At 39.3% G+C, this 12500-nt stretch overlaps 1 protein-coding gene across 2 annotated transcripts in view; it reads right to left on the bottom strand.

Annotated features, from left to right (window-relative positions):
* mis18bp1 (MIS18 binding protein 1) overlaps positions 1-12500 on the bottom strand; it is a 49432-nt gene that overhangs the window by 5444 nt on the left and 31488 nt on the right. Inside the window, exons 9-15 of one of the 2 annotated variants that reach the window (XM_062042337.1) lie at positions 8735-8807; positions 6166-6787; positions 5922-6094; positions 3624-3769; positions 3384-3520; positions 1805-1889; positions 1668-1722 (exon numbers count right to left, since the gene is read on the bottom strand). In XM_062042337.1, coding sequence (XP_061898321.1) covers positions 1668-1722; positions 1805-1889; positions 3384-3520; positions 3624-3769; positions 5922-6094; positions 6166-6787; positions 8735-8807 — 1291 coding nt within the window. Of the gene's footprint in view, positions 1-1667; positions 1723-1804; positions 1890-3383; positions 3521-3623; positions 3770-5918; positions 6095-6165; positions 6788-8734; positions 8808-12500 lie in introns of both variants that reach the window. The other variant, XM_062042336.1, reaches the window with a different exon arrangement.

Consider the following 12500-nt stretch of genomic DNA (forward strand, 5'->3'; position numbering starts at 1 on the left):
TGGTACATCTGCAGCTCTCTCTCCACTCGTTTCTTGATGGACATGGAGCTCTGTTATTTCGCGGTTATTGAATTTTTTTTTATAAAGTAAAGCCACACTTTCGACCGCCGACGCCCGCTATCCATGCTTGAGCTTGACTGACTCGCTCGGCTATGCTAACACTTCCGGCGGTGGGCACTTCTTCGTTGGTGTTCAGCGGCTTCTTCTTCCGGTTCGGCGGACATATTTTTTTCCGGTCGGCTGACTGGGTATCGAAAATAGGAATCGAAATTTAAACTTTTGAACGATTCCGGGAGAATCGGAAAGTTAGTCCCGGTTCCAATCAAAACTCGATACCCAACCCTATTTGGGATACGTCCATCCTCCATACGGCCCACATGCCCGAGCTAACGCAGCCTGCGTTGTCTGAGCAGCGCGAACATGGTAGGAAGACCAGCGCCTTCGAGGACCTGGGCATTCGTCACCTTGTCACTCCAATGGATGCAGAGGATGCGGCGAAGGCAGCGCATGTGGAAGGTGTTCAGTTTGCGTTCCTGTTTGGAGTATGTTGTCCATGTTTCGCTGCCGTAGAGAAGAGTGCTGATAATGCAGGTGTTGTACACTGCCATCTTGGTAGGAGTTGTCAGCTTCCGGTTCTCCCAGACGCGGGTCGTGAGGCGCCCTAGGGTTGTGGCAGCTTTGCCGATACGTTTGTTGATCTCACCATCGAGGGACAGATTGTCACTGATGGTGGATCCCAGGTATGTAAATTGGTGTACGACTTTGAGTTGGTACTCATCGATTGTGATGGCTGGTGGAGTGTCCACTTCCTGACTCAGCACATTGGTCTTTTGTAGGCTGATGGTAAGCCTGAAGTCTTTGCAGGCCTGGGAGAATCTGTCCATAAGTTGTTGTTCAGTGTGCGAAATGACGGCGGCATCATCAGCAAGGAGCATGTCCCGGATGATTGCCTCACAGACTTTGGTCCTTGCTTTAAGACGGGCTAGGTTGAAAAGTCGGCCGTCAGATCTGGTACGTAGATATACCCCTTCTGTTGCAGTCCCAAAAGCATGTTTGATGAGCAGGGCAAAGAAGATGCCGAAAAGGGTAGGAGCAAGGGCGCAACCTTGCTTGACTCCGCTCTTAATGTCAAATGGGTTGGACATGTTACCCTCATACTGGATGGTTGCCTTCATGTCGTGAGGAAAAGATCTAATGAGACTATGGAGCTTTGGAGGGCATATATATATATATATATGTGTATATACAGTATATATATATATATATATATATATATATATATATATATATACACACACAAATATACATATATACATACGTATATATATATACACACACAAATATATATATATGTACATGTATGTATGTATATATATATATATATATATACATACACACACACACACACACACACACACACACACACACACACACACACACACACACACACACACACACACACACACACACACACACATGTACATATATAAATATATATATATATATACACACACACATACACGTACATACATATATACAGTACATATACATATATATGTATTATGTATATATATATATTAAAACGGGACAAGCGGTAGAAAATGGATGGATGGATTACAATAAAATACTTTAAAAAAGTGAAAATCCTTCATATGTATCTACTGTACCTGTGTTTTCCCATTTTTTCTCTGTTTGTTTGACTGATGGTGTGGGTGTGATGCTCTGGAAGGAGGATGATATAAATTGTAAGTCATTTGCAATTTGAAGCCCCGTGACAAAGAAGTTATCTGGTTGGAAATAGTACCTTTGTTGGAACTCGTTTGGCAACATTGAAGCGATTTCTTTTCATCTTTTTCTGGAGCTGGAAAACATACTTATCACTGTTGCTCCTTGAAATAGGAAACAATCAAATTAGGTGAAGAAATACAGCAGGGGTGTCAAACTCAAATACAGAGGGGGCCAAAATTTAAAACCGAACAAAGCCGCAGGCCAAGGTTGAACAAATTAACCTTTTTGATAGGGACCCAAACAAGTTGTGCATTAAATATTGAACAAGCAAGGCTTATATAACTTTATAGTGACATGCAAAATCAAGTTTCAAATAATAATAATAATAATTAAAAAATATCAATGGCATATCAAATACAATTTAAATAAAAATTGAATGCCTCTTTTCTATTTGCAGCCTTCTGAGGTAAATATCAACATTAAAATTTTCCACAGGCTAATAAATTTGAAAATAAAATAATGAATAAACCAACCATTCAGGACTTTAAACTGCTCAGTTTGCAACACACTGATCTAATCTGATGTGCCCAAACCAGATACCTGGCATCTTTTCTTGGATGCTAGTTCATTAATGTCGGGGCTCAGGCTTTGAGCTGAGGCAACCCTCATTATCGAACGAAGGTGTTCATCAGTCATTATTTCTCGTATTACAGTCTTGGGGGCGTGCCTTACGGGCACTGCTTTTAACGTCCTCTACGAGCTGACGTCACGTCCGCTTTTCATCCCTTCTAACAACGGGCCCGCCCAGTCACAAGATATGAGCGGCTTCTGTACGCACACACACATAAATGCAACGCATACTTAATCACGGCCACATACAGTTTACACTGAGAGTGGCCGTATAAGCAACTTTAACATTGTTAGAAATATACGCCACACTGTGAATCCACACCAAACAAGAATGACAAACACATTTTGGGAGAACATCCGCACAGTAACACAACATAAAGACAACAGAACAAATACCCAGAACCCCTTGCAGCACTAACTCTTCCGGGACGCTACAATATACACCCCCGCTACCTCCAAACCCCCCCTCCACACACACACATCTTGTAGCGTCCCGGAAAAGTTAGTGCTGCAAAGGGTTCTGGGTATTTGGTCTATTGTGTTTATGTTGTGTTACTGTGCGGATGTTCTCCCGAAATGTGTTTGTCATTCTTGTTTGGTGTGGATTCACAGTGTGGCATATATTTCTAACAATGTTAAAGTTTTTTATACTGGCACCCTCAGTGTAACCTGTATCGCTGAAGATCAAATATGCGTTGCATTCACTTCTATGTGCGTGCCAAAGCTGCACGTATTATGTAACTGGGCCAGCACTCGTTGGACTGGACGAAAAGGGGACGTTACAATTCTCGGGAGGGGCACAGAAATTTGGGAGTCTCCCGGGAGGTTTGGCATGTATGAGAATTAGCAGTGTACCGCGGCACCGCCGCTGTATATAATCGGCGGGCCAGGTTTAGTGTTAATTTGATATAGCCTCACGGGCCAAGTGAAATTACACGGCGGGCCAAGTTTGACACCCATGAAATACAGTATTGCGAGTAAGACAATAGTATTTGAAATGCATTTACTCTGTCATGAAAAATCACCTGTGAGGAGAGAACATCATTCCAGGAGTGATACAATTAGGAGTCTTCGCTTCAGGGAAATCTGATGAAATGGGAGTCTGAGGCACTACATTCCCCAGCGTTAAGTCCATGTCGTCACCTGAACCTATGGATGGGACCTAATCATCATGATGGGAGTGGGGATTATTACAGTGTTAGCCTTTCCAAGAATGTTGTCATTGCAAAAAAACAAAACTAAAAAAATTAAGAAGGGCTGCAAACCTCTAAGCGTTTATTCTGCATGTATGCTGTGCTGAAAGCATCTTCCATGTCCTCTCCGGGCATGTTCTCTAGGAAGTGACGCACCTGTTGTTTCCTCCTTAAGGTGCCGACTTTTGCAGTTATTACAGGACAGTCTGGAATGGAAGCTGATAAAAAGTGTGGAGGAATTTAGGTAAGTTGTGCTCGTAGGGACTGTCTAACTATATGGTGACATACACAGTGCAACCCGCTTATGTCTAAATAAGCGGTTGTTGACATAACCCAAAACTAACTATTGCACTATTGCTTGTACTTTACTTGTGATTGTCAGAATAGACATAAGGCGAATGGGTGATATTAAAAGAGTTTTGAAGCAAACATTGACATGGTGTTCCTCCATTTGATCATATTTATACTTAATTTTTCTCTTTTCATTACCGTAATTTCCGGACTATAAGCCGCACCTGACTATAAGCCGCACCAGCTAAATTTAGGGGAAAATACAGATTGCTCCATATATAAGCCGCACCCGACTATAAGCCGCAGGGTTTTGATGTGTAATTACCGTAGTATATAGGGGTTCCTGCTACCACGGAGGGGATTGTCGGGACAGAGATGACTGTTTGGGAACGCAAAGCGTCCCATTTATTAACTATAAATCTTTCAATCATTCAATCAAACTTTCACATCTTTGACATAGCGAACAGCATTCGTGCAGAGTACAAATAATACAACGGTGCAAAGTAATACAAAGTGCTCGCCTGTACGTTATCAAAATAACCAGCCTACCGGTATATGAAAAGTCAGTCTTTAATAATTGTGTCATCGTCTTCCTCCTGCGTACTAAAACCACCGAAATCCTCTTCGTCGGTGTCGGAGAAGAACAGGCCGTAAATAAGCCGCACCCTTGTATAAGCCGCAGGGACCAGAACGAGGGGAAAAAGTAGCGGCTTATAGTCCGGAAATTACGGTATATATTTTACTCTTATCTAACAACTGATGTGGTGTTGTCTGTCTTGACTACAATGACTAATTATTTCTAACAAACTACGAATGTCATCAATCAATCAAAGCAATAACAGCCGTTTGTTTGCAGTGTGGGATAGAAAAGCCACCAGTCGCATCAAGTCGCCAAATAACGTGAAGTCACACATCATGGCTTTGAAAGACCAACACAGGTCGGACTTTCCACTCTAAATGATCAAAAATGTTATTTAAGATGTTTTGAGGTGGACTAAGACATTTATTTTGGAATGAGACATTTTTTGTTGTGTACACACTGTAGTTGGTACATAGTAACTGTCTGAGGGCTCACCTAGCATTCAATGTAAATAATTGATATATATCTTTGTTGTTTCCTGAATTTGCACCAAAAATATGAATTATCTACATTATATTTGCATTCTTGATTATAAGAAGGGTTCTTTATACGTCTGACATTTGTAAACAAAAAATGTCTGCTATGATGCCGATTGCATGTGTGGGCGCATGTTTGTGTCAATGATGGTCAAAACCCCGTCCACACTAAAGTTTTAAACCTGTTAACAAGTATGTCAACAGTCAAAATACTGTGAAACCATGAAAAAGGAGGTGATCTAAACTAAATGGATTAATTCCTAAATGCCATATTTTGTGAAAAAAAGCTGAACGGCTACATTGTAGTGCTATATAGAGGCAAAATCATAAAAAACTACAAAAGCACTCAGAGCACAGGCCTCTGCCAATCCCCACTCCTTAATAGTAAAGAATCCTTTAAAAATCCTGAATCCAGACAATGATCTGGCTCAACCCCCAAAATGTTTGATCAAAATCCACCCATGACTTTTAGAGTTATAATGCATTTAACAAACAAACCTCAGCAAAAACATAACCTCCTGGCGGAGGTACTCAATCGAAGTGTGAAAAAAATTGGCACATTAGTGCATGTTTGTTGTGTTCGTATGTCGCTTCCAAAAAAGTTGCAAGAAGGTTCACTCTTTGTATCAGTGTCAGCCCCTAGGCGCTTATGTTCTATACTAAATGATAGCAATGGAGTGAACCCTCTTGTCAGTCATCCACACTTTTTGCCTCTGTGAATGGAGGTGGGGCCACTAGCATACACACACATAGAAGTTCAGCCTGGTACCGTAAAAATAAGGTAATGTTTTAAAAATGATCAGGATCACCTCCAAAACTTAATCAGTTGAAAATCCACCAATAGCTGTTTGAGTTTTGTTGTTAGCTAAAAATCATACACAAACTCTGGCGGTCGCATAAATTCCCAGTGTAAGTAAAAAATAGATTATATTAAAAAAGGCTCATTCAAGGTTTCCTTACTACCATGGTCCTTTGGCACTCCTGCTTTTTCCTTTTTGGTTTTATGGGTGCTCTTGGGTGTAGTGTTTCTCTTGAGCGTGTGCTTTTTGTGGCACTCCTCTGCAGAGCGTGTGCCAACCATCATGGCCACCTTTTCCCAGTAGCCCAAAGCATGCACAGGATACTTGGACACAGCCCTACCAAAGAAAAACCCAATAAGCCACTAAAGTTTGTGTTTGAAAGAATATCATGTTATTGTGAAATTTACTTTTGCAGTTTTTCCAGCTCATCCTGCGTCCACTGTGCATCTTGGACGTGAGGCTGCGCTGCGCTGCATCTGCTGAACTTTGCTGAAAACTTTGCGGGTGGTGTTGGTTTGGTTTTGCGGCTTTGAGTTTTTGTCTGTGCAACATTGATAGTTGTTGCTGAATTGGCTGCCTTTCTAGGCGTTTTCTCTGGGCATGGATTGGATGCTGAGAGCTTCCTGATTCTCTGCCTCTTGTCCCGTTTTGTTTTTTTTGCAATAAACATGTCTTTGTCTTCCAAAGACTCAGACAGTTTGGCATTTTCAGAAATCTGAGGCTGAGCAATGGTTCGATTTCTCAGTGAGATGCTAAGCGGAGGCACCTCAGCTTTGTGAGCCTTCTTTTTGGAGCTCCACACAGCAGGTTTTTGGGCTTCCCTTTGAAATGGAAGCTTTTTTTTATCACTTGACTGTTTATCAGAGCTAGTGGTGGGATGGCTTTGCTTCTTCATGGCAGCTCGGGTTAAAACAGAGAGATTATTCTCAGGTTGAACTTGCTTCTTCACATTATGTTTGCTGACTGGGGCTTTGACTTTCCTCAGTGGTGCTTGCGGCTCGCCATCACTTTTGAACTTATGTTGACAACCTGGAACAAGAAAGTGTTGGTCAGTATAATATACACATATCTCCCTACATGCGGAAAATAAATAATCACGTATCCAGTTTTTAAATGTTATTTGTGCAGAGATATAATCTCACTCCGAATGTTTTGAACTCATGTTTCTATGACAGTCTTGTATTAAGTAAAAAACCCTGTCTAAAAAAGTTGAGTCATAACCTGAATGTAGCTCAACTGACAGGGAGGTAGAAACTAACTGCATGTCTCCATACAGAATATGGAGATGCTCCCATAAGTTAATAATAATCACCTCCATTGCGACTAATAAACAGTATTTCTGAGTATCTTAAGTAACATTCCCAAGTATCATTAATGGAGGACAAGGCTAAACATGTTAAACAAGCCAGGAGCAGGCATGTATAGTTAGCCTAGTTAACCTAACCGCTAAGTTAGCTTGAAAAAACACAAATATAAGTACTTAGTAAAGTGTAGATCAAGGGTGTGAAAATACAGCCCGTGGGTTTCGTCCGGCCCGCAAGATGAGTTTGCTAAGTATAAAAATGAGCTGCAGAATTGTCATTAAAGAAACTGCTGGTCTAAATAAATCAACTAGATGTCACAATTAGCAATTCTGTTAGGCAAGCAAATAGTTTATATGTACACAGTGGCTGCAGCTCCTCCCCCTCGTCATAAATTAAACATAAAACGAACACATTGTGCTTTAGCACGTTCACTCCCCCAAAATGTCTGTCATAAAGTGTAACCCAATCCTCTGTGTTTGTTGCAGCCATCCGTTTTTTGTTTGGAATAGAAAAATATTTAATATTAAAATACATTTTCCTTTTTTTTTGTAGGTTTGATAATAAAGAACAAAAAACTAATTGTTAATCGTTATCAAAATTAATGAATGTGTTTGAAAATTTAAAATGGGAATTTAAATAAGTGGAAAACTATTTTCTCTATTCCCGATTAATTTGTTTGGACATATGAGTTGATTGCACATGTACAGTGTCTCTTTTCAGGATCCCCCAAAAAAGAAGATAGTCTGGATAGGGGGCAGTATGTCCGCGATGTGGACGTACTCTAATGTGTCGGAGATATACCCGTAGACAACGATCCACAAAATTTAGGCTGACACCGCTTTTAGAGAGAGAAAGGCTCCCAGCCGCGCAAAGCCAGTGTGACATCAGCTCGCTTTTCGTCGCGTACATGTAGGAGCAGAAGTAAAAACTCTCTCAACACGAGTAGTCTACAATGACAATTGCCAAACAATCAAGGGTATAATGGCGCTTAACAGCTGCATTCTATAGTTTTGCAGAGACCCTGATCTTGCACTGGACTTGCACTAGCATATGGAAATTGCTCAAGCCACTTTAATTATGCCCGGTGCGCTTAGATTGTCACAAAGATTAGTGCTACCTTGTATTCCCTGCAGATGTAAAAGGAGGGGCACTAAGTTTGCCAGAACACATAGGACTGCAGAATCATGACTATACGACATGTGCCGTGAAACGGTTTCGCGTATGTGTGATTGCATCAGTTCAAGTAAACAAAAGTGTGTGAGCACAAAGGCATTGTCCGTAAGTTTTTTAATATAAGAAAAGTACCAGCACTTTGACAACGAAGGTGGGAAGCACTATAGAACTCAAGAAACAAGTCATAAAGAATATATGTGGTGTCAAAGTGGCTCTCCCTTTCCCGCCTCCCTTCTTCAATAAAAGGTGAAAGGGTTAAATGTTTATTTATCCAGATTATTTTTCATTAACATTGTTTATAAGAACTTTTTTGTTAACATTCTGGAGGCGTCTGGAAGGTAATAATTAGAAGTTACCGTACATTGATTTTATTGAAAAAATTGTTTTGGTTTCCAACTAACCCTTTGGAACAAGTTAATAGCAAAAAACAAGCTACTACTAGTGTGCCTGTGTTAGTGTGGGGACCGCTAACGTTGACATACTCAAAACTAGTACTTACTTTTAGTAGAGTCTTGTAAAGCCTGGGAAAGTTGCGGAGGTGCTCCACTGGACTTTGCTGGAGAGACTTGCACCTGGACGTTAAAGACAAAGCATTTTATGCTGTGACAAGTTCAGTTGACCTCACCCATTTGCAGTTCGTCATTTGCTACCTTGCATATTTATTTTCTCTGCTTTAAGATGTAAATAATGACCTTACAAATACAAAGGTTTTGATTGCACTATTTACAGGGGAAAAAATACTGTGCTGCAGTGATATTGTGTTTAACTGAATTTAAAATGCTTTTTAAAACTGTGAGCGACATATACGGTCTAGAACAGAGGTCCTCAAAAGGCCCATTTGGCCCGCCAAACGTCTCAAATAATGAAAACTTTCAATCTTAGCTTTTGACTAGCAGAAGTCATGACTAGATATAATGCAAAGAATACAGAACTTGGACACACTCTTCTGTAATTTGGTAACACTAATCTTTCTCAGTGGAAAAACATAAACCAAAGGTATCCAAAGTGCGGCCCAGGGGCCATTAGCAGACGACGGCTCGATTTTTATGGGGCTGTGGCACATTATAGAAATTACCAAACTTACCAGAAAATAATAATTTAACCAGAAAAAGGGGAAATGTTAATATTATAACTGACAAAAAAAGAAATTCCATGCACGAGTCATTTCTAATTGTGCTAATTAGATAAGGAGCCCTCCCCAGCAACCCACTCTCACAGTGACAACCTAAAATCATCAGCCCGGAGGTTGGGTCTTGGGCGCAGTTGGGTGTTCCAACAGGACGATGACCCCAATCACACGTCAAAAGTGGTAAAGAAATGGCTAAATCAGGCTAGAATTAAGTTTTGGAATGGCCTTCCAAAAGTCCCGACTTAAATATGTGGACAATGCTGAAGAAACAAGTCCATGTCAGAAAACCAACAAATTTAGCTGAACTGCACCAATTTTGTCAAGATGAGTGGTCAAAAATTCAACCAGAAGCTTGCCAGAAGCAAGTGGATGGCTACCAAAAGCGCCTTATTGCAGTGAAACTTGCCAAGGGACATGTAACCAAATATTAACATTGCTGTCACATTTACAGTAGACCCATAATAAATTCATAAAAGAACCAAACTTCATGAATGTTTTTGTGACCTACAAGTATGTGCTCCAATCACTCTATGACAAAAAAATTAGAGTCGTAGAAATTATTGGACACTCAAGACAGCCATGACAATATGTTCTTTACAAGTATATGTAAACTTTTGATCGCGACTGTGTGTGTGTGTGTGTGTGTATATATATATATATATATATATATATATATATATATATATATATATATATATATATATATATATATACATATACATATATATATATACATATATATATGCATACATATATATGCATACATATATATATATACATATATATATGCATACATATATATGCATATATATACTTATATACATATATATATGCATACATATATATGCATATATATACTTATATACATATATACATACATATATACATATATATACATATATATATGCATACATATATATGCATATATATACTTATATACATATATACATACATATATATATATATATATATATATATATATATATATATATATATATATATATATATATATATATATATATATATATATATATATATATATATATGCATATCTATATATATATACAAACCCCGTTTCCATACGAGTTGGGATATTGTGTTAGATGTAAATATAAACGGAATACAATGATTTGCAAATAATTTTCAACCCATAATCAGTTGAATATGCTACAAAGACAACATATTTGATGTTCAAACTGATAAACATTTTTTTTTGTGCAAATAATCATTAACTTTAGAATTTGATGCCAGCAACATATGACAAAGAACTTGGAAAAGGTGGCAATAAATACTGATAAAGTTGAAAAATGCTCATCAAACACTTATTTGGAACATCCCACAGGTGAACAGGCAAATTGGGAACATGTGGGTGCCATGATTGGGTATAAAAGTAGATTTCATGAAATGCTCAGTCATTCACAAACAAGGATGGGGCGAGGGTCACCACTTTGTCAACAAATGCGTGAGCAAATTGTTGAACAGTTTAAGAAAATCCTTTCTCAACTAACTATTGCAAGGAATTTAGGGATTTCACCATCTACGGTCCGTAATATCATCAAAGGGTTCAGAGAATCAGGAGAAATCACTGCACGTAAGCAGCTAAGCCCGTGACCTTCGATCCCTCAGGCTGTACTGCATCAACAAGCGACATCAGTGTGTAAAGGATATCACCACATGGGCTCAGGAACACTTCACAAACCCACTGTCAGTAACTACAGTTGGTCGCTACATCTGTAAGTGCAAGTTAAAACTCTCCTATGCAAGGCGAAAACCGTTTATCAACAACACCTAGAAACACCGTCGGCTTCGCTGGGCCTGAGCTCATCTAAGATGGACTGATACAAAGTGGAAAAGTGTTCTGACGAGTCCACATTTCAAATTGTTTTTGGAAACTGTGGACGTCGTGTCCTCCGGACCAAAGAGGAAAAGAACCATACCGATTGTTATAGGCACAAAGTTGAAAAGCCAGCATCTGTGATGGTATGGGGTTGTATTAGTGCCCAAGACAAGGGTAACTTACACATCTGTGAAGGCGCCATTAATGCTGAAAGGTACATACAGGTTTTGGAGCAACATATGTTGCCATCCAAGCAACGTTACCATGGACACCCCTGCTTATTTCAGCAAGACAATGCCAATCCACGTGTTACATCAACGTGGCTTCATAGTAAAAGAGTGCGGGTACTAGACTGGCCTGCCTGTAGTCCAGAGCTGTCTCCCATTGAAAATGTGTGGCGCATTATGAAGCCTAAAATACCACAATGGAGACCCCCGGACTGTTGAACAACTTAAGCTGTACATCAAGCAAGAATGGGAAAGAATTCCACCCGAGAAGCTTAAAAAATGTGTCTGCTCAGTTCCCAAACGTTTACTGAGTGTTGTTAAAAAGAAAGGCCATGTAACACAGTGGTGAACATGCCCTTTCCCAACTACTTTGGCACGTGTTGCAGCCATGAAATTGTAAGTTAATTATTTGCAAAAAAAAATAAAGTTTATGAGTCAAATATCTTGTCTTTGTAGTGCATTCAAATGAATATGGGTTGAAAAGGATTTGCAAATCATTGTATTCCGTTTATATTTACATCTAACACAATTTCCCAACTCATATGGAAACGGGGTTTGTATATAGATATAACACACACATATACATATATGTATATATATATACATATATATATATATATACACACCGTTTGCATATATATATATCCACTATCGTTCAAAAGTTTGGGGTCACCCAAACAATTTTGTGGAATAGCCTTCATTTCTAAGAACAAGAATAGACTGTCGAGTTTCAGATGAAAGTTCTCTTTTTCTGGCAATTTTGAGCGTTTAATTGACCCCACAAATGAGATGCTCCAGAAACTCAATCTGCTCAAAGGAAGGTCAGTTTTGTAGCTTCTGTAACGAGCTAAACGGTTTTCAGATGTGTGAACATGATTGCACAAGGGTTTTCTAATCATCAATTAGCCTTCTGAGCCAATGAGCAAACACATTGTACCATTAGAACACTGGAGTGATAGTTGCTGGAAATGGGCCTCTATACACCTATGTAGATATTGCACCAAAAAACAGACATTTGCAGCTAGAATAGTCATTTACCACATTAGCAATGTATAGAGTGTATTTCTTTAAA

Source organism: Entelurus aequoreus, linkage group LG03, assembly GCF_033978785.1.
Source record: "Entelurus aequoreus isolate RoL-2023_Sb linkage group LG03, RoL_Eaeq_v1.1, whole genome shotgun sequence".
NCBI lineage: Eukaryota > Metazoa > Chordata > Actinopteri > Syngnathiformes > Syngnathidae > Entelurus > Entelurus aequoreus.